This window comes from Cryptomeria japonica, chromosome 4 (genome assembly GCF_030272615.1).
Source record: "Cryptomeria japonica chromosome 4, Sugi_1.0, whole genome shotgun sequence".
Taxonomy (NCBI): domain Eukaryota; kingdom Viridiplantae; phylum Streptophyta; class Pinopsida; order Cupressales; family Cupressaceae; genus Cryptomeria; species Cryptomeria japonica.
In genome coordinates, this window is record NC_081408.1 from 557,535,906 (window position 1) to 557,561,967 (window position 26,062).

General features: G+C 38.3%; 1 protein-coding gene across 1 annotated transcript in view; it reads right to left on the reverse strand.

Moving 5' to 3' along the window:
- Positions 1 to 1,642: 1,642 nt before the first annotated feature.
- Positions 1,643 to 26,062, reverse strand: part of LOC131029425 (uncharacterized) — a 36,170-nt gene continuing 11,750 nt past the window's right edge. Inside the window, exons 3-4 of the mRNA XM_057959898.1 lie at positions 2,177 to 2,270; positions 1,643 to 2,002 (exon numbers count right to left, since the gene is read on the reverse strand). Of these exons, the coding sequence (XP_057815881.1) occupies positions 1,643 to 2,002; positions 2,177 to 2,270 (454 nt within the window). The remainder of the gene's footprint in view (positions 2,003 to 2,176; positions 2,271 to 26,062) is intronic.

Sequence of the window (26,062 nt, forward strand, 5' to 3'; positions counted from 1 at the left end):
CATGCTCAATTAATCTACGCTCTCTGGGCCTATCAAATGAGCGTACGTGTTTCTACAAGTTGTACTCCTTATAATCTTGTTTATGGTGTTGACGCCATTATGCCTTTGGAGTTAGAAATCCCTTCTTTGAGAGTTTCTCTTAGGGGTATAGTGGATGATGATTCCTATAGAGAACAAAGACTTCAACAACTTGTGATACTTGATGAACGGTGTATAAAATCTCTTGAGAATATTCAAGCATATCATAAAACGTTACAACGAAGATATAATGATAAAATCATTTAGCGTTCCTTTTCAATGGGTGATCTAGTGCTTTATGAAAATCAACGTAACGTGAATGCTTTACTCAAGGAGAAAGAAAAAATCAGCTCTAATTGGTTTGGACCATACATTGTTGTCGAAGTCTATGGATCAGGTGCTCACAAGATAGTAGATGTGGAAGGTACGCCTCGCAAGGAACCCATAAATGCTATGCACCTTTGTAGATACTATGCCTAGTATCTCTCTCTCTCTCTCTCTCTCTATTTTATCTTCTCCCTCTTTGTACCTTTTCTTTCTTCAAAATTGGATAATGTGCTAGCATATCTTTATTAAAGTATGTGGTATTAAATGATATTGTATTATTTAGTCTACATTACTTTGTTCTTGACAAGCATGTCTCTTTACTTTATTGTTTGTCTTGGATTCATTTATGTAAATTGTAATAGATTTACATTTTATATGTGCTAGCATGTTATACAATTTCTTATGTGTAAAGTAGGATTATATCAAGTTGTGTTCAATTAGATTTAATTAAATCAAATTAGTCATATAATTCTTAGGCTTGACATATTCCTCTTCTACATCATCAAAGTAGCATTTAATTAAATACTTAGTTATTTAATTAAATCACACATGTATCAATTTAATCATGAAGCTTTGAGAAATCAATCACATAGAAATTAAATTAGACATACATGTTCACCACCAAATGTGTTACCTTTAATCTAAGAAATGCATACAGTGTTTAAGTATTAAAATAAAATGTTTGAGATATAACATGAGCATAAATAAATATATATCTATGAGTACCATAACATATGCATCAACAAAAAAGTAAAGTCATCTCCTATCCCTAGGACTAGTAGCTAGAGGATGGTGACTAGATGTCCCCTCCTAATCTGGCCATGGGGGTGGGCCCATGGGTGTGTATTGTGCTACGGAACATGAGTGAATCCGTGAGGAGCTTCTGCGATCCCTCTCCATCATAATCCCACAGTATGTGGTTGTCTTTATCTGAGACATTGCTAGATAACGCTTTGTCTGCTGTAATCTCTCTCATAAAGATCTCTTTGTCTCTCACCAAACCTCCATCTCCATCTGAATAGGGGTGAATAGGTCCTCATGTCATCCTACTCTCCCCTGTGGTATATATTCTATTTGTGAGGAACTGGGGAAGTGTGAGGTCATGATGAGGTCTGTCATTACATGTTGGATAAGGGAGCGCCACCCCTAGACACCAACTGCAGAGAGAGAGGTTTTCATGAGTAACATTCTATATCATCAAATCCAAAATTTTTAAGATACATAAATTAAACAATCATAAATTAAACACCTTACTTGGATCTTCCTCTTACCCGTAGGGGTTGTGGAAAGAGACCGCCTAAGACTGGGACCCACTAGGCTCTCCATACTTGTATTGTCGTTGTATAGTAGGCATGGGCTGATGGGGACTAAAATCACAACCCCTTATAGGGTCCTTCTCCGCCTGTGATGGGAGGCTTGATGGATCTAATGCTATGGTGTCATCCCCGGAGTGATGAAGAACTGTATTTGACTCATCCTCCTCAGCCTCCTCTATCTCCTCATCGTCCTCATTCTCCTTATCCTCCTCATCCTCCTCCTCATTCTCGTACCTATCCTCCTCCTCATTCTCCTCGTCCTCGTCCTCTCCATCCTCCTCATTGTCTCCATCCTGATCTCCCTCTCTTGTATTAGGATCCTCTCCATCCCCATCTGCCTCCTATTGTCCTACATTGTCAACCTGATCAACTAAGACCTCCTCAGATGTATCAAGTCCCTCCTTGTCGCTCGTCTGTCTCCATGGTCCAGGATTTACTCTAGGGTAGTCTACTAGAAAGATGGCTACAAGGTATGTCCTCCCCCACCATGTGACGTACCATCGGTGTGCACCCACATCATCTCTATAGTCTGTCACCATATCTCGATCTGATCCATTGGAATCCATGATGTCAATCTCATCACTTGTAGGCCTAGGAATAGCTCCTGAACTAGGAGTCACACATGAGTGTCAGATGTAGACAGGCACATCAATAGGAACACACTACTTGGACCTAAACTATCACCAAACTCAGTCGAAGTAGAAGGGAACGACTATGTGACTATACCGTGCCTCTAGTAGATGGTTCCTATGCATGCAAAATAACTGCCTATGTATCCTTGCTCACATATACATCTTGAGGTAGGGTCTCCATATTATCCTACCCCTTATCAATCTGTCCAGACTCAATCTCCAATGCACTAGATCATTGAACCGCCACTCATGGGTATGTGGATAAGAAAATACCCTAGGCTTCTCTAGAACTAAGTCTATCGAGACTCCAACAGGCCTAGTGTATGTAATATGATCAAACATCCACACCTGTAGTAGTGTGTAGGTCATCAGACTGCACCCCTGTCCAAACTCATACTCTCCAAGGTCATGATAGATATGTGCAGACATGCTTTGACCCCAAGAGTATGTTGGCATATGATGAACCAGTATGATAATATGATAATAATATATGTTGTCATTGATGTCAATAAGTACAGGTCCACCGGTATGAAAATTGGAAGAAGTTGTTATTGATGGTCAAGTTGGAAAACCAGTATGAAGAGATGTAGTGAACCGGTGTTAGGGTTTCACTAAGTGTGACTATCGGTTGGTAGTCTCAGCTCTAGGGTTTCCAGTTTGGCAATCTAGCTTGTGCGATGCAACCGATGATATTCTATGATGAGTTAGCTAAGAAATAAGGATGAGATCGAGATGCCACGTAAGCTTTGTGCACGTGAAGGATTTCCTTGAGGATCTTGCATGTGAAGATCGATTGCATTAAATGTCTACCTCGAGAATGAACATTCTTCTTAGCGGTATGAGAAGAAAGCATGATGGGTTATTGATTTCTATGTCCGGTGAAGAATGGATGATGCAACATGACTTGTGATCTGTTTGAGATTGTTTCATTCTATGAAATGTGTTTGGACGGTCAGGATTGGACCCCTTGTGATTGTAAACCTAAGATTCTTAGGGTTTAGGGTTTATGTTACCGACCTAATTATTGTCTATAAGATCGATGATGTTTGTTATTGTAAGTTGTTGGCAAATGTTGTGTGTATCCAAGTGATGAGATACTTGCCAGACTAGCAAGTGAAAATTGCAGAGTAGAGGAACTAAAAAGGATTTGCCTTAGCATATAGTGTTTTTATTAGATCAGAGTTTTACCTATTGTCTTCTAACCATTTCAACAAAAGGAAAATCCCTTTGTCAGGTAGCTTTAACAGGCTTATTATAAATCCTCTAACTAGGCGACTCAAGTTCATTGAGTTCTTTAAATCCTCTAGCAAGGTAATCTTTAACAGGGTTTCAACCTTTAACAGGGTATATAGCCATCCCTTAACCGGGTGATCTTTAATAGGATCAGTTCCTAGAAGAACGTTAGCGTAAATTTTTTAACCGGACTAAGCTCCTAATAGAGCGAACTTCAAAAGAGTTCAAAACAATCTTGTGGGTATTCATCCCCACTGTGGTTTTTCCCATTTGGGTTTCCACGTGAAAAAAATGTGTGTCATGAGTTGTGCATTTTTCATGTGATGATTAAGTATTCTTTATTTAAGTGATTATGCATGCAGAGCTAATGGTTATGGTATTGCTGATACACCACATGCATATGTTTATGGGTGAAGTAGTTATCAAGTATTGAATATATTTAAAGTGTTCAATTTTAGTGGTTCATGTTGTCTAAAGTCTTATTGTGTTTAACTAGTATTGCCATGGTTAAGTTCAGTAATGAAGACAACTGGTTAGCATTGTTTTAACTTGACAAATTGTAGAGATTTTTTTGTATGTACTGATTCATCCCGCCTCTCGATACCAATTAGGGTATTTGTTGTTCATTATTATTCATCAATTGGTATAAAAGCCACTCCAGGTCCTCGGTGATATAAGCTTAACCGCTTGAGGAAAAAGATCTTTCTTTAATGATGAAGAGGGAAGGTTCTAAGTTCAATAGAGATAACTTCAAGATATGGAAGGACAAAATGAAGATCTATATCAAGAGTTTGGGTGCTCAACACTAGAGCTATGTTGAGAATGCCTATGTAATCCCCATTGGAACTCTAACAGATGACTAAAAAAAAGAGATTCAAGAAAATGGGCAAGTCATGGAAGCCCTTATTAGCAGTTTGTCTGATATTGAGTTCATTGATGTACAAGATGAGGAAAATCCTAAGGATGTATGGAACACATTGGAAACTATTTATGGCGGTGATGAGCATGTCAAGCAAGCTAAGGAAGAAAGCCTTAGAGGAAAATTTAAAGACATGAGGATGGTTGAAGATGAGACCATTCAGTAATATGGCATAAGGATCAAGACTATTGTTGGAGATATCAAGAGCACTGGTGGAGCAATTGATGATGCCACCATTGTCAATAAAGTTTTAAGATCATTGTTACCAGTCTATGCAATCAGAGTTGCTGCTATTCAGGAACTAAGATCTATCGACAAAACCAAGGTATCCTTAGACTCTATCATTGCAAAGTTGACTGTATATGAGTTAAATAGCTATGATGGTAGTGTTCAGAAGACTAAGTCAGCTTTTAGAGCATCTGTTGCACCAACTAGAAAAGGAAAAGAAGGAAGTACCAGTTATGAATCCATGCAAAGAAAAGGTATGGATGATGAAGAGAATCTGATGGAGTTTGAAGCTCATCTTGCCAAGAGAATTCCAAAAAGCACTGGAAAATACAAAGGTAAGCTTCCTTTAAAATGTTTTTCCTACAATAAGATAGGACATATAGCTATTAACTGTCCTAACAATGACAATAAGGATAAAGTGGAGAGGTTTAGAAAGTATAAAGGAGGAAATAGAAGAAATTGTCTTGTTGCAGTGGATGAAGGTGTTACTGATGAAGAATTTGAGGATGAAGAGAATGAGGACATAGTGTTTGTAGTTGTAAAGGAAGAAGTTTCTGACAAGAAAGCACTTGTCTCTCGCATTTACAACTCTAATGAGTCGATTATTGATAGTGGTTGTTCTCACCACATGATTGGTGATTAGAGAAATTTTTTGTCTATAGATGAATATGATGGAGGTGTTGTCATATTTAGCAATGATGCACCTTGCTTGGTAAAAGGAAAAGGATCCATCTCACTGAATGGAAAGAGCAGTGCAGATGATGTCTACTAGGTAGAAGGTCTTAAGCATAACTTGTTGAGTGTTGGTCAACTAAATGATAAAGGACTCATTTTGGAGTTCAAAGGTGGAGTCTGTAGTATAATTGGAAAAAGTGGTGAACTTATTGCCACAGGTAAGTAGACCAGAGGTAACTTGTTTCAGTTGAATGCCAAGATAAGTCGGTGTCTGATGGCGAAGTTTGATGACAGTAAGATATGGCATAGGATACTTTATCATATGAATTTCAATAGTATTGTAAAGGCTAGTAAGATCAAGGCAATAAGAGGATTGCCTTTGCTGAACAAACTGGAGAATTCTTTGTGCAGAGAATGTCAACTTGGGAAGCTGTCTTCCTCAACTTTCAAAGGTAAGTCTTTTTCAGCAGACTACTTACTTGATCTTGTGCATACTGATTTGTGTGGTCCTATGAAAACTAGAAGTATTCAGGGAGATAGGTATTTCATGATTCTTACTGATGACTGCTCAAGAATGATATGGGTCACATTCTTGAAAGACAAGTCTAAGGCATTTGGAAAATTCAAAGCCTTTAGAGCATTAGTAGAGAAGGGAAGTGGTCAAAAGATAAAATGCCTGATCAAGGAGGTGAATTCACTTCTAATAAATTCAATAAGTACTATGAAGATATCAGTATCAAGAGGCAGTTGTCTACCCCAAGGACACCACAACATAATGGCATAACAGAAAGGAATAACAAGATTGTAGTTGAAGTGGCCAGAACAATGTTGATCCAAAGAAAGGTTGCTCACACTTTTTGGAGAGAAGCAGTGAGCACTGCAGTCTATACTATGAACCGGGTGCTCACCAAGAAAGGTAAAAATAAAACTCCTTATGAGTATTGGACCGGGAAGACTCCCATTGTGAGTCATTTTAAAGTATTTGGCAGTAAGTGTTACATCAAGAGAGGTAAGCATCTGAGCAAGTTTGATACTAAATGTGATGAAGGAATATTTTTGGGATATTCCACTAAGATTAAAGCTCTCAAGTGCTACAACAATAGAACACAAAAAATTATTGAGAGTATCAATGTCAGGGTTGATGAATCCCCAGAGGAGCTTGAGGAAACCTGCAGTGAGAAAGTGGAAGATGATCCGGTTATAGCCTTCTGGGAACCGGTTAAGAAAGAGACAAGTAAAGACCTCAGTGTTCCTATACTAGTAGAAGCTGCAATAGGTGAAGAAGAAGAAGAATTAAGTGAAGAAGAAGAAGAAGAAGAGAAGTAAGAAGAACCGGCTAAAGTCATTCCTAGATATGTGAAACTACATCATGATCTGAAGCAGATCATAGGAGATAAAGATGCAGGGATACTCTAAAGAAGAAAGGTGAAAGAAAACTCTTGCATGATTTCTGAATTGGAGCCCAAGACTTCTAGAGAAGCACTTACAGATGAAAACTGGATTGAGGCAATGGAAGAGGAGCTAGACCAAATAGAAAAGAATGCAACATGGTCTTTGGTACCCAGACCAGAACACAAGAATGTCATAGGTACCAAATGGGTTTTCAGGAATAAGCTAAATGAAGAAGGCACAATTGTAAGAAACAAGGCAAGACTTGTATGCAAGGGATATGCTCAGGAAGAGGGAGAAGACTATGGAGAAATGTTTTCTCATGTGGCTACACTGGAAGGTGTTCGAATGTTACTTGCATTTGCAGCATTCAAGGGATTTAAGGTATACCAAATGGATGTGAAGTTTGCATTCTTGAATGGAATCCTAGAAGAGGAAGTGTATATTGAGCAACCAGATGGGTTTTCCTTATCAGAAGATAGTAACATGGTGTGTAGATTACAGAAAACCATGTATGGATTGAATTAAGCACCTAGGGCACGGTATGAACGGTTACACTCTCATCTTGTGAAGATAGGATTTCAGCGAACAAGTGAGGATAGCAACATCTACCTGAAATCTGAAGGTGATCAGATTTTGATCTGTGAAGTATTTGTAGATGACATAATCTTTGGAGGAGATGATGAAATGAGCCATGCTTTTGTAGATGAAATGAAGAAAGAGTTTGAAATGTCTCTGATTGGAGAGATAAAGTTCTTCATTGGTTTAAAGATTCAGCAAATGAAAGAGGGTATATTTATTACTGAGTCCAAGTATTTCAAAGAGGTATTGAAGACCTTTGGCATGGAGGAGAGCAAACCGGTTGGTACACCGATGGTCACTAGCTGTAAACTGACTAAGGAAGATGATTCAACGTTGGTGAATGAGAAGGAGTATTGGTCAATGATCGGTAAACTACACTATGTGGTGCACATCAGACCAGATATTGCTCATACAGTAGGTATAGTAGCTCATTTTCAAAAAAATCCAAGAGAATCCCACTTGGTAGTAGTTAATAGGATTCTTAGATACCTGAAAGGGACAACTAATTATGGATTTTGGTATCCATACAATGGTGATTTTAATCTCAAGGTATTTATCGATGTAGATTGGGTAGGTAATGTGGACAACTGGAAGAGCACAACTGGTGGAGCATTCTTTCTTGGTGGAAGACTAGTCTCATGGGCGAGTAAGAAGTAGAGTTGTACTTCTGAGTCTACATCTTAAGCAGAATATGTGGCACCATTTATGAACTGCACTTAGGCAATCTGGATGAAACATGTATTGGATGGTTTCAAAGTACCTATATCTGTACCGGTGAGTATATTTTGTGACAATACTAGTGCAATGAGTATTTCCAAGAATCTGGTATTGCATGCTAGAACTGAGCACATTGAGCTCAAGTATCATTTATTGAGGGAGAAGGTTCAAAACAGAGAGGTTGTATTAAAACATGTTTCAAGCAAGGAGCAACTAGCAGACATATTCACGAAGCCCTTACCGAAGACTATATTTACCTATTTGAGAGGTGAATTAGGGTTTTTTCCCCTTCAGGAAGTAAACTAAAGATGTGTGCTCCACATCAGTCAGGTATTATAGTGACAAATATTTTAGGATTGATGTGTTGAAGGATGCTACTCCTTAGGGGGAGCAACATAGTGGAGTATGGGAGCTTGTGCCTCCACTTTGGCATTGTTGTCAAAGGGGGAGAAGATATATGATAGGGGACAAGATGATAGGGGAGAAGATATCTGATGAAGATATTTTAGTTGCACTAGTCTATGATGTTTTTAGTTGCAATGCTACATTGAGTATTTCCATCAATGCCAAAGGGGGAGATTGTTGGCATATGATGAACTAGTATGATAATATTATAATAATATATGTTTTCATTGATGTCAAGAAGTACAAGTCAACTGGTATGAAGATTGGAAGAATTTGTTATTGATGATTAAGTTGGAAAACTGGTATGAAGAGATGTAGTGAACCAGTATCAAGGTTTCACTAATTGTGACTATCGATTGGTAGTCTCAGCTATAGGGTTTCTGGTTTGACAATCTAGCTTGTGCAATGCAACCAATGATATTCTATGATGAGTTAGCTAAAAAATAAGGATGAGATCAGATGCCACGTCAGTTTTGTGTATGTGATGGATTTCCTTGAGGATCTTGCATGTGAAGATCGATTGCATTAAATGTCTACTTCGAGAATGAACATTCTTCTTAGCGGTATGAGAAGAAAGTGTGATGGTTTACTGATTTCTATGTGTGGTGAAGAATGGACGATGCAAAATGACTTGTGATTTGTTTGACATTATTTCATTCTATGAAATTTGTTTGGACGGTCAGGATTGGACTGCTTGTGACTGTAAACCTAAGATGCTTAGGGTTTAGGGTTAATTTTATCGACCTAATTCTTGTCTATAAGGTCGATGATGTTTGTTATTGTAAGTTGTTGGCAAATGTTGTGTGTGTATCCAAGTGATGAGATACTTGCCAGACCAGTAAGTGAAAACTGCATAGTGTGATTGTAGAGCAAAGGAACTGAAAAGGATCTGCCTTAGCATATAGTGTTATAATCAGATCAAAGTTTTACCTGTTGTCTTCTAACCATTTCAACAGAAGGAAAATCCCTTTGTCAGGTAGCTTTAACAAGCTTATTGTAAATCCTCTAACCAGGTGACTCAAGTTCATTGATTTCTTTAAATCCTCTAGCAAGGTAATCTTTAACAGGGTATATAGCCATCCCTTAACCGGGTGATCTTTAACAGGATCAATTCCTAGAAGAACCTTATTGTAAATTTTTTAACCAGACTAGGCTCCTAACAGAGCGAGCTTCAAAAGAGTTCAAAACAAGCTTGTGGGTATTCATCCCCACTGTGGTTTTTCCCATTTGGGTTTCCACGTGAAAAATATGTGTGTCATGAGTTGTGCATTTTTCATGTGATGATTAAGTATTCTTTGTTTGAGTAATTATGCATGCAGAGCTAATGGTTATGGTATTGCTGATACACCACATGGATATGTTTATGGGTGAAGTAGTTATCAAGTATTGAATATATTTGAAGTGTTCAGTTTTAGCAGTTCATGTTGTCTAAAGTCTTATTGTGTTTAACCGGCATTGCCATGGTTTTCAGTAATGAAGACAATTGGTTAGCATTGTTTTAACTTGATAAATTGCAGAGAAGTTTTTGTATGTACTGATTTACCCCCCTCTCAGTACCAGTTAGGGTATTTGTTGTTCATCATTATTCATTAGAGTATACTCTTTGATGTCTCTCCATGGCCCTAATCATATATGTGAGACCTCCATGAATATGGGTGTTGTGCCCATTAGGGCACACGACTAATGTGATGGTAGTGATCATGAGTCGCTTCACCAGTGGAACCTCGTTGGTAGGGTGTAGGATCCAAATGACCATGATATGGCCCCTTGTCTCGCTAGGCATCACTCTCCCTATGTAGTAGATGATGAATACTAAAAGGGGGGGGTTGAATTAGTATGCCAAAAATTACTGCACTAAAACACTTACATAGTCTAAAGGTAAACCGGTAAAGCAGTCTAACAATCAAACCGCTTACCAGACATGCAAACCAAAATGCAAATAAAGCGTTAACCAACAAAAGCAATACAACCATAACACAAGATATTTCACGTGGAAACCCAACTGGGAAAAACCACGGTGAGATGGAACTCACAAGTCACTATCTGCAGAATAGAAACCAGACCGGTTAAGGTCAGACCGGTTAAGGTCTTACAATGTTCTTCGCCAGAATAGATCCTATTAGGAATCTTAATCTCTGTTAGGAGATAAGTTTGATTAAAGAGTACCTTGTTAGAGGATTTTAGATTCACATGTGTGAACCACCTTGTTAGAGGATTTTACAAAGGCTTTAAGGCCTACTCGGTTAAGGGCTACAGACTTGTCAAAGATATGAGTAATCAACAAGTGTTTGATCTATCTACTAGCACAAACTGCTTGGTTAGATCTAGTATTGTTCACAGCTAATGCATTCCTGCATTAATTCAGTCTTCTCTCTCTCTCTCATAGTTACAACTTGATCTTCTCAGATAAGATTGTTCTCAACTTCCACCTTAAACCCTAGCTCGACATTAACCCTTTCAGCAACAACTTAAAACCCTAGACATGATGTCCTTTTAATGGAATCTGATTTCATGTCGGTCCATAAGGATTACATTATGATTTCCTAGGTTCAATGAATCTAGACATACTCAGTAACATGACACAAGAAGCACCATCAATGTGTCAACACCGTCAAACAATTAGTGGATTGGTAACTCATCACAAAATCTCGGTTGGTAACTCATCATAGAGTATTACCGGTTCATACAAAATACCAGTTGTCGGTTTGACAAAAATGAAGAATGGTAAGAATGTGTTGTGTCACTTTTCTCCCTTGTACCGCTTGTGATCTATGAACCACTTGAGGTCAAAATGCCTCTTCAGACCGGGAAACACATTATGCAAAATCACCACTAGTCTAAAGACTAGTATACAACATACCAGTTGGAACAAATACCGGTTGAGCACAAGCTCATACATATAAAGGGGATCTCAATACAAGTGTGTGTCCATCAATGACAATCACAACATAAACAACAAAAATGCCAACAATCTCCCCCTTTGGCATTGATGGCAACACTTAGGAAAATAAAATTTTGACATCTAAGTGTTTTACAACAAAAACTTGCCATTAACAAAATTTCTCCCCTAAGCATATACACTATCCCTTAATCAACACAGTGTATAGCAATTTTGCATACAGAGCATAATCATTAGAACATATAGCATATATCACAGCATATATCAAAATTTCAAAACAGATACTTCTCCCCCTGTGTCAGAAGATCAAAATTTTAAAACCAAAAACCAGATATACTTCTCCCCCTTTGCCAACAATGACAAAGTACCGTTGAAAAACCCTGTTTCCATATATATATATATAAAGTTTATGACAATAATGAATAATACTTGTCAAAAATTGATTTATAGTCCTGCAGAAATTGTTTCATGGATAGGGACCAGGACTCAAGTAGGGAGGTTGCCACTTCCTTCTCTGTCTACATCTGGGATACCTGTTCCTCCATGGCATCTACTATGCTCAGTTCCTTTGTGACTGTCAGGGCATCCAGGTTCAGATAACACTTCTAAAGAATTTGCAGTCGTGGAAGTAATACCAGTTGAAGCTCCTGCAAATCCCTAGACTGTGTACTGATCTCTTGCTCCATCTTGGTTGACTCGACCTAGAACCGGTGAACAGTTTGCCCATATGCTGCAAAGGAATCATAAGGAGTCTTGAATGTGACCAAGTAGGACTGTAAGTCCGTTTGAAGCTGTTGCTTCTTGGCTAGTACATCATCACAGAACATATGAAGTTGACAGATTTTGCTGAGTAGCAAGTTTCCCTCATCCAAGGCATTCCTTATGTCCTTTTGATCTTTTAGCAGTTCAGTCCTAATCTCATTCAACTTCTTCACTAGAGCAACATTAAGAACCTTTTGGTGCTCTTTCTTTACATTGGCCTTTGCTGCTTCTTCCAGACTCTGCACCTGATCATCCACTACAGTACATAGAAGTTTGAGTTGTGCTAGTGATGATTCAGTGTCAGGAAGATTAGTACTAGGGATTAAAACGGTAAGTGTGTCTACAACCGCCTGTATAATATCTTGTTCCCTTTTCCTGTGAATTCCTTCAAGGTGCTCTTGGGCAACCTTGATGCTCTACATAAGCTCAGACTCACTTGCAGATTGGAGGTCAATAGGACTTGAGATAGCAGTCGGTTTGGCTTGGCTATCGGTTGCCTTAGGAGTCTCCATCTATGTGCTCTTCATCATTTCAATTGTCTTGTCTGCTTCTTCTTTCTTTTTCTTCTCCTTTTCTTCTCTCTTTTTCTTCTCTTCCTCTTCCATTTTCTTCTTGTCTTCTTCTTCTTTCTGCTTCTGCCTTCTTCTTTGCTTCCTCTTCCTTCTTCTTCTGTGCTTCTTCTTCCTTCTTCTTTTGTTCTTCCTCTTCCTTCTTCTTCTTCTCTTCCGCTTCCTTCTTCTTCTATTCTTCCTCTTCCTTCTTTTTCTTCTCTTCTTCTTCCTTCTTCTTCTTCTCTTCTTCTTCCTTCTTTCTCTTTTCTTCCTTATCCTTTTCTTCTTTCTTTTTCCTATCATCTTCTTGCTTCTTCATTTCTTCATCTTTTCATTTCTGCTCTTCCTCCTTTCTCTTCTCTTCCTCTTTCTTTTGTTTCTCATCTTCATCCCTCTTCTTTTTCTCTTCTTGTTCCTTTGCCACTTGCTGTGTGTCTTCAACTTGTTCACCACCCTAATCGGCTTGTTGCCCCTATCTAGTTCCCTCAAAAGGTATGTTCTGAGTGACATCTTCTACATCTAGGGCATTGACATCGATGGCGTCGATTGGTTTTTCCACCAGGTTTCCTTCCTCATCAAAGACCTCATCCGGTTTGGAAATAACCGGTTCCTTTTCCGCTTGGAGGTTGGCCATTCATGCTTTGTGAGAGATGATAGCATGAGCCATATGCTGATGTGTATCTTTTTCAACATCATCAACTCTCCCCTCCAACAACCAGAGTCTTCTTCTCCTTGTGAAGAAGAGACCTTTATTTTGATCCAAGGCATCAAATAATTCTATATTTGAGAGTTTGGGGAAGTACTGTGCAAAGACTTTCTCCCTAATCTCCTATTCCTTTTCAATTGCAATGCGCCATTTATTATCTAATGCTTTAAATAATGAATCTGGTGTCTGAGATTTAATCTCTGATGGTGACCGGTCATTTTTACATAAATAAAGAATGATTTCCTGTAGTACTTTATCTTTTTCCTCACTATTAAATTCATCATAATAGTCTATTAAATCATGAAGTAAATTTCTCCTAATATTCTTTACTATTCTTTGACAATGTTTCAAAGGTTTGTATGAGGAGATGTCTATATTTACCGGTGCGGATGTTACCGGTTCATTCTTCTTCATCTTCTTTGTCTGTCTTGCCTTCTTTGGCTGTTCATCAAACTTGGTTTCTTTGGAGTCTGGTTCATTTTCCTTAGTCTTCCTCTTTCTTTCGAAGACTTTTGTCGGTGTTACCTCCAGTTTCTTCTTTGCCGGTGACTGCTTGGTCACTCTTGGAGTTGCAGTGGTAGCCGGTGTCGATGCTGCAGGCACTGCCTTAGCTTTCTTAGTTGTCAGTTCTTTTCCCTTCTTCACCGATGGTTCTTCAACTGGTGCAATCCTCTCCAAGTAGGTTCCGGTCCTCTTAGCCTTTGGATCAAGAGGCGAGGCAATAAGGGTTGAGGCATGCCCTTCCAACATGTCAAACATAACTTCATAGCCCATAGGCTCTACTTCCTCCATTCCAGGCTCAACAGCCTCCATTAAACATTTGTCCACCTGAATAGTGAACAGATGTCATCTTTGTATTTCTTCACTATGTCACCTGAGATTCTTACCCTCTGACTCATCTTTCTTCTAAACTCATCAAAATATTTGTTCAGTACCTCAGGGTAGCCAGTTCTAATGGCTTGTACACTTTCCTTTATCTGCTTGGCTACCGGTTGGTCAGGGGACCACTAGACATCTCCTACACCTGGAAAGTCGCCTTGAAAATAAAAGAACAACCCTACCAGTAGTTGTCCAAACTTAAACCTTAGTGAGTTGTCTTGTTTGATTGCCTTAAGATTTAATAGGAGTTGCCTCTGCATACCGGTACATAAGTCGAAAGATGCATCCTCTTTTATCATTCAGTAAGCAGCATTTACCGCTACAGCAGATACAAAATTAATCCTGCTAGCTAAAAATGTTCTGTATCCTATCACCATGCAGGCGTATTTCACCAGATCATCCTTGATAGGATTGACTATCATACACCATGAATCACTTGTTGAACCGGTGAGCTTGGTCATTTCCGTTTTGCTCACTTTTCTCAGGGCTGGCACTTCCCCTGTGTTGCAGAAACCGGTGACTGCATGAATTTCCTGAGGCGTGATATCATGCATCCTCTCCAGGTACATCTTGTCACATGGACTCTGCTCAAAATAATTCTGATATGATCCTCCATGAAATCTTCCAAAAAATATACTGCGTTGTGGAATTTCTTCTTCTCTATGACACTAAATTCTGGTTTGATCTTTCTGTCCTTGCTGCAAAATAGACCTAACTGAGTGTGAATGGCTAAAGACCCTAGGTCTTCTATTTTGCAATCAATATAATTAGAAATTCCTTCTTTGACTATAACTCCAGTCGGAACTTGTGACAAAGCATTATATTTAGACTTCCTCTGAATAAAACTTTCCGACTCAATTGATGTACTCAAATTGGTATGTGATGCAGAAGCCATTGAAGAGTATTTCAAGAACATGAAAAATACCTTTCAGATGGAAATTTAGGGCTTCCCGATTCTGCTTCACTTCACTCTCCGTCAGATGCCAAATCACCACTTTGTGTTCTCCACTACCGCTTGCAAACTGGATTTGAATCTCTTTCAAGGTTATTCAATTTCTTGAAATCTAAGCTCAAATCGCCTTTTCTTCACTCTGCACTTGAAAACTTTTCTTTGATTGAAAATAGATAGTGAGAAATGATTTGAAAAATGCATTTATACATGTCTCTCACCTACCATCATTAATGCTCCTATATTGGGGCGTAAACCCTAATTTGCCTTTTTACTATTTTCGATCTTCTGCCAAGCGATAGGTATCGCATACCGGTTAAGGTCTTTTACTGGTGTCAACTGGGGGTTCGAAAACATTTTGCCGTTTGCTCCCCCTAAGCCTTTAAGGTTTAGTTTGCCAGTTTCGATATTTCCACACTAGGTGCAAAAACCGGTTCCTCTTCCGACATTATTGGTTTCTTCTTACATGTTTTCTTCATGTCTCTTTGAACTTTTTCAACATCTATTTCTCCTTCCTTAGTAACTGATATATCATCAGATATACTTTTTCTGCTTTTGCAAAATCTTGCAATGTGACCCAGTTTGTTGTAGTGATAGCAAACAAGTCCAGGTGCTCTCCAAGGTCCAATGTACATATTTCCATTCTTCCTTCTGCATGTTGCAGTAGTGTGACCATGACCATGACCATGACAGATCATACAACTTTCTCTCCATCTGGTTGCCGCTTGATGACCACCGCTTCTTGACTGATGATTTAAGACATTATATCGGTTGTGGTTCCGGTTCATAAAAGGTTCAGGACTAGTTCCTTGGGTCCTCTGAGGATATCTTCCAGTGTTATCCATTACAGACCTGCATTCAAATGCTCTATGCCCAAACTTGTTGCATGCATAACAATGACCATTGAACTTATTTGATCTAGGTACATTGTTGATAAAGTAAGGAAAATTATTGTAGGCTTTGCTCCTACATACATTGGCAATGTGTCCTTCTTTAAGACAATTAAAGAAAACAGGTTTGAATTTTTGCTTACCTTTTCCTTTGAGTGCCGATTGTTTCTTTGATGCTTCAACATTTGCTCCTGAGGATTCTCCTTCCTCATGTCTAGAAAAACCAAGACCATTGGTATTTCCTTTGACTCAAAGAGTTCTTTGGAAATAGTAGTGTTTGTCTCCATTAGACTTTCATTTTCTGAGATGGCTATGTTCAATTCTCCTTGCATGTCTTCTTTTTCCATTTTGCTCTCATGAAGGGGAGCAGTCAGTGCACTAATCTCTTGTTTCAACTTAGAGATCTCATGATCTCTGTCCTTTATCCAATCTTTAGCTTTTCTCCGGTTCTTAAGCTCTTGACTAAACCGAATAGTCAGTCCTTCCAACTCCTTTCTCAAATTGGAGTTTGAATCATTCAGCTTGTTTACTTCAGCAATCATGGCTTCCATGTTAGCTTCATCTTCAGAACTGCTTACAGATAGTTCCATCAGCTTCTCTGCATGTTCTCTCCCTTTTTCTTGAGATGCCTTGTATTTGACCATAAGATCATCATAGGCTTCCTCAGACTTAGTGAGTCGTTGAGTAAGTTCCCTCATCGTGTATTCCCCCATATCTCTTTCCAAGTGGTTAAACTTATAGAAAGGTAGGCTCTAATACCAATTGATGAATACTAAGAGGTTGGGGGGGTGAATTAGTATGCCAAAAATTACTGCACTAAAACACTTACATAGTCTAAAGGTAAACCGGTAAAGCAGTCTAACAGTCAAACTAGTTACCACACATGCAAACCAAAATGTGAATAAAGCATTCACGCACAAAAGAAATACAACCATAACACAAGATATTTGATGTGGAAACCCAACTGGGAAAAACTACAGTGAGATGGAACTCACAAGTCACTATCTGCAGAATAGAAACCAGACCGGTTAAGGTCAGACCGGTTAAGGTCAGACCGGTTAAGGTCTTACAATGTTCTTCACTAGAACAGATCTTGTTAGGAATCTCAATCTCTATTAGGAGATAAGTCTGATTAAGACTACCTTGTTAGAGGATTTTAGATTCACATGTGTGAACCACCTTGTTAGAGGATTTTACAAAGGCTTTGAGGCCTACCCGGTTAAGGGCTACAGACTTGTCAAAGATGTGAGTAATCAACAAGTGTTTGACCTATCTAATAGCACAAACTACTTGGTTAGATCTAGTATTTCTCACAGCTAATGCATTCCAGCATTACTTAAGTCTTCTCTCTCTCTCTCATAGTTACAACTTGATCTTCTCAGATAAGATCGTTCTCAACTTCCACCTTAAACCCTAGCTCGACATTAACCCTTTCAGCAACAACTTAAAACCCTAGACATGATGTCCTTTTAAAGGAATCTGATTTCATGTCGGTCCAATAGGATTACATTACAATTTCCAAGGTTCAATGAATCTTGACATACTCAGTAACACGACACAAGAAGCACTGTCAATGTGTCGACACCATCAAACAATTGGTGGATTGGTAACTCATCACAAAATGTCAGTTGGTAACTCATCACAGAGTATTACTAGTTCATACAACATACCGGTTGTCGGTTTGACAAAAATGAAGACTGGTAAGAATGTGTTGTGCCGCTTTTCTCCCTCATACTGCTTGTGATCTACGAACCTCTTGAGGTCGACATGCCGCTTCAGACTGGGAAACACATTCTACAAAATCACCACTAGTCTAAAGACTAGTATACAACATACCAGTTGGAACAAATACCGGTTGAGCACAAGCTCATACATATAAAGGGGATCTCAATAAAAGTGTGTGTCCATCAATGACAATCACAACATAAACAACAAAAATGCCAACAATAGACCTGCTCCCTCCTGTAATCATTAGTAAAGTGATCGACTAGATATCTCATAGTCTCTCCCCTAATGGGAAGGCACAAAATATAGTATACATCCTCGAGGGTAACCGTCATCTCCCCCACATGCAAAAGGAATGTTAAGGTATTTGCATCCCACCTCTCCATTAGTTCCATTAGCATCATGGGATGAAACTTGATGGCGAGCATAGTCATTGCGTACCATAAACCTATAGTATGAAACAACTCTCTATCTTTCAATGCGAGCCTCGAAATATGACCTCGAAGGCTCTGGAACGTATGACCAGCAGTGTGTTCCTGAATGTATGGAAGAATCTGCAAAATCGAAACATCAAATCATCAGTGATTAATCATCAATCATATTAATCGAATCAATAAATATCATCAATCTATTCTATATGTCTAACGCCTGATCTCCTGCACCCTTTGGTCGCCCCGAACAAAGACCAGGGGGCCCTAAGTGGACCAGGGCACCCCCCCTTGGGACCAAGGTATCCTAGGAGGACCAGGGCACCCTAAGTGGATGAGGGCGCCCAAACAGGGGACATGGGCATGGTCTTGGTGCTGACATCATCAACATTGAATTTAGTGCAAACTTGAAAAGTCAAGAATGGGTCCATGACAAGTCAACTCACCTCGTCTAAGGGTTGGTCGGTGAGTATGAACTGGTGCAGGATCTCCATCCACATAGGTCGCTTTGGTCGATGTCGAGGAATGTTGGTAAATAATTGGGCTCCTCTGTAGTGAATAGTGTCAAAAAGTGACAAATGAAGGTGTCACTTTCACATTTATGAGTTATGCATTTTTTTCGTTTTATGTTTTTAAGTTAAAAACCCTAATTTATGCACTTTTCCTTCAATCTGTCATATCTTGAGCTAGACAACTCTGATTTTTGCACCGTCGATGGTGTTGGAATCGTGAATTCGCTCTCTCGCTCTGTATTTGTTCCATAAATCACTTGGATGCACAAACGATCCTTGTTGTGAACATGTTCAACAAAATTCGCTATGGTAAACATGATAACCTCACTAATAAGCAAGCCAAAATAGGGGGCATATAGCTAATCACAAATTTCATCACCTCCCTTAGTAAGAATTAGGTGATTTTGTGATTTAACATGTGGTTTTGTAGGGTGTGTTTCCTAACTGTGTACTGCAATATCGTTGGGGTCTTCGTCCGACAACTTATGGATATATCATTTTTCAAATGATGTTTATTTTTTCTGTACTTTAGCTAGCATATGCATGTAATGTCATATGACCACTAAAGTGGGGGCTAAATGTAGTGTCGTAAATTATACACCCTTGCTAGGGTGGTACAATTTCACACTTGGTTAGCACCTGCCTTAGTGTGTTTTGCATCTTGCATTTCTAATCTCTTTTAAGTATTTAATTAATCAATTTAATTAAATCTAAAATCATAATTCATCACTTCACATGTTATAAATATGGGGCCTTTATCTTAAGTGTGCTCCTTGTCATTTTATTCCTTCAATAAATCATTTAATCCTAAACCCCAATTATGTCCTATTTTGACCTTTGAGGCCCGATTTCGCATATCAAAAGACCTTGAAATCAGCTGTAACTTTGAGATTTTCTCTAATATCATTATATCTAATGACCCCAAAAATTTGGTGAAAAGTTGGTCGGACCATGTTGAAAGTGCACATGGTCCTCGACTTTTTCCCTGAAATTTTGGGAGCATAATCCTATGATATAATAATGCTTAACCCCAAAAGATTGGCAGGAAATTAAAGTCCTAGGTTGGCATAAACATGAAATTAAGATCTAGGGTTTCATACTTAAGAGCTCTGTTTCTTTATTTGAAGTGGTCTTCTTCTAAGAATCTAAGAGAAGGTTTTTGGAGCATAAAGAGCCTTCTTTGCAATGAAAGAGTAGATATTTGAAGTCTTCAACAACATTCAACATTCATCAAGCATCATTTCATCAATTGGGGGATTTTTGAAGATGTAGGAGAACAAGAGGATATCACCAAATGAAGATTGGCTTGTACCTCTCCCTTGGGGTTGGGTGGGCAAGTGCACAAAGATGGTGGTCAAAAAAAGGGGTATAAGTGGACACTTTTTTCTGAAATCAGGTGAACCTGGTTTTGGAGGCAAAATTTGAAAGTCATCCACTCAAGATATGAAGATAATCAAAGCACAAATATTGTAGTACTCTGAATCTAGTTTCCAAACTACTAAAAAAATTTAAAATTGGATAAGATTAAGGGGGTCAACTCCTTTGCGCATGAAAAATAGACCCTGATTTTTTCTAAAAAACATAACATAGTGTTTGACATGCACATGAAAAAAGTCATAGTTAGATTTAGTATTTTGACAGATCCTTTGGTATAAAGATAGTTAAGAGTGAGCACTAGAATATGTGTATTTTTTTGTAATTTTTTATTGAGTATTTTTTTTTAATGATTTTTCCAATCAGGCACATCCTGAAAATTAGGTACTTATTTCTGCGTGAAGTATAAGTTGCACTAAACAAATCGAAAATACATTTTTTTCTATTTAAAATTGTAAAGAATCAAGTGCACTACAATAATATATAAAGTTTTTTAAATTTGGATAAGTATATAAGAAGTTATTAAAAAAATGGTGTACCTATGTTTGTGAGAACTATGGAGACATTGGTAAAGGAAATTCAATAATAATATGTTATTGTTGTCCAAGTTTTAAAAAAATTATATGGTTAGAAAGCTTAGAAAATGGGTGAAAATATGGTGGCAATTTTAGAAATACCCACTTGATGAAGTGTAAACCTGATGATGACAAAGTTGATAAACCAAGTTGATAAAATAAAAGATGTCAAAAATGAGGGAAATGGAGGGAAATCAAACTTCCAAATTGTAGCTTTGTCATCTAGGCCTATTTCCAAGCCTAAACAGTCAAAAGCGCGTACGGGGTACTTATGGTATCAAAAACGCGTACGGGGTACTTATGGTGTAAGAAGCGCGTACGCGCTATGTTTACTATAAATAGCGCGTACATGCTACGTTTGTTTAAATTTTGGGTGTGTGTATAATATGATATTGTATATATAATACGTGTATATACATATAATATATATATAATAATAATATATAATATATTAAGTATATATATACACACATATAAGTGTATTGTATCCCCCTCTCAAGTGCATACAAGGTCTCTCTCTCTCTCTCTCTCTCTCTCTCTCTCTCCCCTTCTCCCTTCCTCCATACCCCATCCCTCTCTCTCTTCTTCTCTCCCTCCCTCCCTCCTATCTTCATTGCAACTGTGTCTACACTTCTATAGAAGTAAGTGAATTTATTTCTTGTTTGCAACTTCCTCTTTGATTTTTATCATGTATGCTCTCCTAAGAAAATTGACTGGTGGATTTGTGTGTGTATATTGAATAGGAGGTAGAAGGGTTTGAAATTGAACTATGGGTGCATTACCATGACAAACAAGGAAGCCTGCAATAGTATTCTTCTCAAATGTGTTTTTAATGAGCAGAGCATATGTGGAAAATAGTGTCAACAAAGCAAAATGATTAGTAAGACCACTTGCAATATGTTTTTCAAAAGGAAACAACTGGTAGGAAGAGAAAGAGTAACACATATGATGTCCTGGAGAATGATAGTGATGGGTATGCGAGACTTCCCATGCTATTACACAATGCCTATCAACTAAAGAAATTAAAGTTTGTTGTAAGCATGGCAGTGGTAGTATATGATGATCATCACTTGTCAAAAGGCTTGGAAGGGTACATACCCATGAAAGAAATTAAGTGTGTAATTCCTATAGTCACAATCGAGATCAGTCCTATAACCTTGCAGATTTAATAGCATCATATGTTTTAGAATGGCAGTACTCTTACGATTAGGTCAAGCTGTTACACTTGGTTTTTAGCGAAGCCTCATTGTTTGTTCACTTGGAGTCTCTCTTATATTGACAATGGTCTAACTTATCTATATCAAAACTAAACTACCGATGTTCTATTGTATGATGTTCTATTCATAACTTTAAATAATATATCATTTTATTAGCCCATCATATGACCCCTTAGGTGTCATTAGAGGTCATATTGTTTCCTAAGAGGTCATATTAGGACACCATATGACCCCTTAAGACACCATACGACCCATAACAACAACTCATGGTGTCCTAAGGGGTCATAGGACACCATACGACCCCTCAGGGAACTATATGACCCATAACAACACCATATGGTGTTCTAAAGGGTCATATTGCATTCTATGACCCCTTAGGACACTATTTGGTGTCATTATAGGTCCTATGGGGTGCTAAGGGATCATATAGTTTCATATGTCCCCTTAGGACACCTTATGACCCCTTAGATGTTGTTACGGGTTATATTGTGTTCTAAGGGTCATATGGTGTCCTATGACCCCTTACGACACCGTATAGTGTCGTTATGTGTCTTATGGTGTCCTATGACCCCTAGGACACCTTATTACCTCTTAGGACACCATATAGTGTCGTTAGGGGTCATATGGTGTCCTAAGGGGTCATATGGTCTCCAACAACCCCTTAGGACACCATTTGACCCCTTAGGACTCCATATGGTGCCATTATGGGTCATATGGTGTCCTAAAAGGTTATATTGTATTATATGGCCCCTTAGGACATCATTTGGTGTCATTATTGGTCGTATCATGTGCAAAGGGGTCATATGGTGTCCTATGACCCCTTAGGACTCCATATAACCTCTTATGTGTCATTATGGGTCATATCATGTCCTAAGGAATCATATGGTGTCCTATGAACCCTTAGGACACATGCATGGATCTATAGAATACCCCTTCTTCTCTCTCCTCCTCTATTCCTCATACCCCTTCTTCTCTCCCTCCTTCCCTCCCTACCCCTCCTTATCTCTCCCTCCCTTTTGCCCCTCTCTTTCTCTCTCTCTCTCTCTCTCTCTCTCTCTCTCTCTCTCTCTCTCCCTCTCCCTCCCTCCCTTTCACCCCCTCCTCTCTCTCTCTCTCATCCTCTCCCTCCCTCTCTCCCTCCCTCTCTTCCACCTCTCTCTCTCTCTCTCTCTCTCTCTCTCTCTCTCTCTCTCTCTCTCTCCCTCTCCCTCTCCCTCCTTCCCTCTCTCTCTTCCTCTCCCTCCCCCCTCCCTCTCTCCCTCTCTCCCTTTCACCCCCCACTCTCTCTCTCTCTCTCTCTCTCTCTCTCTCTCTCTCTCTCTCTCTCTCTCTCTCTCTCTCTCTCTCCCTCTCGCTCCTTCCCCCTCTCTCTCCCTCTCTCTCTTCCTCTCCCTCCTTCTCTCTTCCGCCTCTCTCTGTCTCCCTCCCCCCTCCTTCTCTCCCTCCCTCCCTCCCTCCCTTTTGCCCCCCCTCTCTCTCTCTCTCTCTCTCTCTCTCTCTCTCTCTCTCTCTCTCTCTCTCTCTCCCTCCCTCCCTCTCTCTCCCTCTCCCTCCTTCCCTCTCTCTCTCTCTCTCCATTTTCCTTCACATTTTTTTCACTACAAATAGCATGTACGGGGTACTGAACCTATTAGTTCACTACCCTGCCATAACATTTTTAAGGCGTAGGAGCGCGTACGCGGTACTTATTACTTGTAAGTGCATACAGGGTACTGAGCCTATTAGTTCGCTACCCCACCATAAAATTTTTAAGGCTTAGGAGCACGTATGCGCTACTTATTAGTACAAAGTGGAAAAAAAATATCATTCGGCTTGCCAACATTTTATGGACTAACACGTACACGATTATTAATATAGTGCATACGGGGTACTTAGACATAGTTTTATTTGCCCAAGATCCTCAACGACCTCAAAATAAGTTTTTGAGGTCGTTGAAGGCCCCACTGCAACTGTGTCTGCACTTCTATCACTGTTTTATACATAGAAGTAAGTGAATTTTTTGTTTTTGCATGATTTAAAATGATTGAATTGTAGTTCTTATTAGTTTTGTCAATATTATTGTGATTGTTTAATAGTTTGATTCAAAAAAATAATGATAATATGCATATTTATGGTTATTTATTTTTTTATGAACTTTTGTTTACATATATATCTAATATGATTCTATTTTGGACAACTGATATCAACCATGGGAAAGAACAAGCAAGGAATGATAGAACAACAAGAGGCTGAAAATGAAAGACAAAGGTAGCGTATGAAGAAATTATGTGAAATAAGAACAATGGGAGAAGAAGGTATGCCATCCTCAACATCTCAATTCAATTTACCAAACAAACATAATGCACCTAATGCAATTGAAGAAGAGACATTTGATTTACCGTATGAACCTAATGCAATTGAAGAAGATACCACATTGAATAATCAATTAAATGATGAACATACACCTTCTCTATTTGATGAATTGAATGTACATAATGTACCGATGTTAACACCTCATAGAATCATTCGTAGGAAACCAAAGTATCTTATTGACATTGATGAGAATATATTGAAGCCAATGCCCGATAAAATGAATGAACGAACTTGTAGGAGAATGGTTAAAAGAATATGACAAAACTATTTGAAAACTTAAATAAAACCACAAGATGTAAATTAATTGTTCAAATGATTAAAATTTTGAATTTTAGAGAGAATGAAAATTCTAGGCCTAAGATCATCTAAAAGTAATAGTGAAAGAACTATTGTGAGAAATCTATTTGATGCATATCAAGCTATTGGTTCAAAATCATGTACTAAAGATTCTAATGCTACTCGATGTGTCATTACATCAACCATAACAAGCAAGAAAATAAGAATAGATCATTGGATAAGAAAAACAAGTAAGTCATTAAACATTAGTAGAACAACATTAAGTAAAGCATTAAAGAGGCGGGAAAGGATAGAGGAACCTAACAATAATTCTCTTTGGGCATTCTCGGGTAGACTACCACACAAAGACAAGGTTGTTGTTGATGCACTAAGAACATTAATTGAAATTTTTTGGCATGACAACACAAGAGTTTTTCCCAACCAAAGAGATGTTGTTAAAAGGCGAATCAGGTCTACAAATCGTGAGCCACATGCCAAACACTATTTGGATATGACTGAAACTAAATTTTATGAAAGATTCCTTCAAAGGTTTCCTCAAATAAGAATTTCTCAAAGATTTTTTGAAATGGAAAAACCTTTTTATATTAAGATTAATCATGTGCGCACCACGTGTTGTTGTAGGATGCATATTGAATTTTCCATGCACTATGACATTTTTCGTTATATTTGTTCTACTTTGCACACTAACGATGTTTTACAGGAATGCAATATACAAGCACCTCCTAAGTCGGTAAGAGAATTTATTTCAAGTGTGCTATGTAATAGACATGATGGTTGCATTTATTATAAGATGTCTTGTTTGGAAGGTTTTTTTGCTATATGTGGTGGTTTGCAACTGTTAGAGTATTCGGGTATTTACTTGATTAATTAAACAATATTTGTTTAATTATTTAAGTTCCCTTTATCTCTTTTAGACTTAAGCTAACTTTAGGTGCATATAATTAATTATTTTAATTAATTATTATGTGCAAACTTAGGTTTTCTCTTTTAGGGTTTCTTGACCTATTAAAGGTTGAGTTCTTTCTTTTCATTGTAAGAATCACATTACATATTTTTGTGAATATTGAGCTTTTTCTTTTTGAGCATATTCTTTATGTATTTGTTTTTCTATATTTTGCTTCCTTGCTTCTTCTTGTAACAGGTTTTTCAGCTTGCAGAGATTATTTGGGCTCCTGTGGTGTTGTATTTTCTCAACTCCTATATGGTATCAGAGCTTCAGATCTGCAGCTACTTGTTCTTGTTTTGAGAATTTTTGCTTTGGAAGTAGATCTGGGGTTTCAGGAATTTTTTATGTACCTAGGGTTTGACCTTTTTTCCTGAGCACTTTGGGCATAAACAAGCCTCACCATCGTACTTATAAGATCCAAAAACCCCTATGGTCATATAAAATTCGACCTATTTTGGTTCCTGAGCCTCTGGGAGTATTTTTTTCTCAGATCCAGGCCGTACAGCCCTGGAACGTATTTTGAGAAAAAAATTTCAAAAAAGATATATTTTGCCTTTTT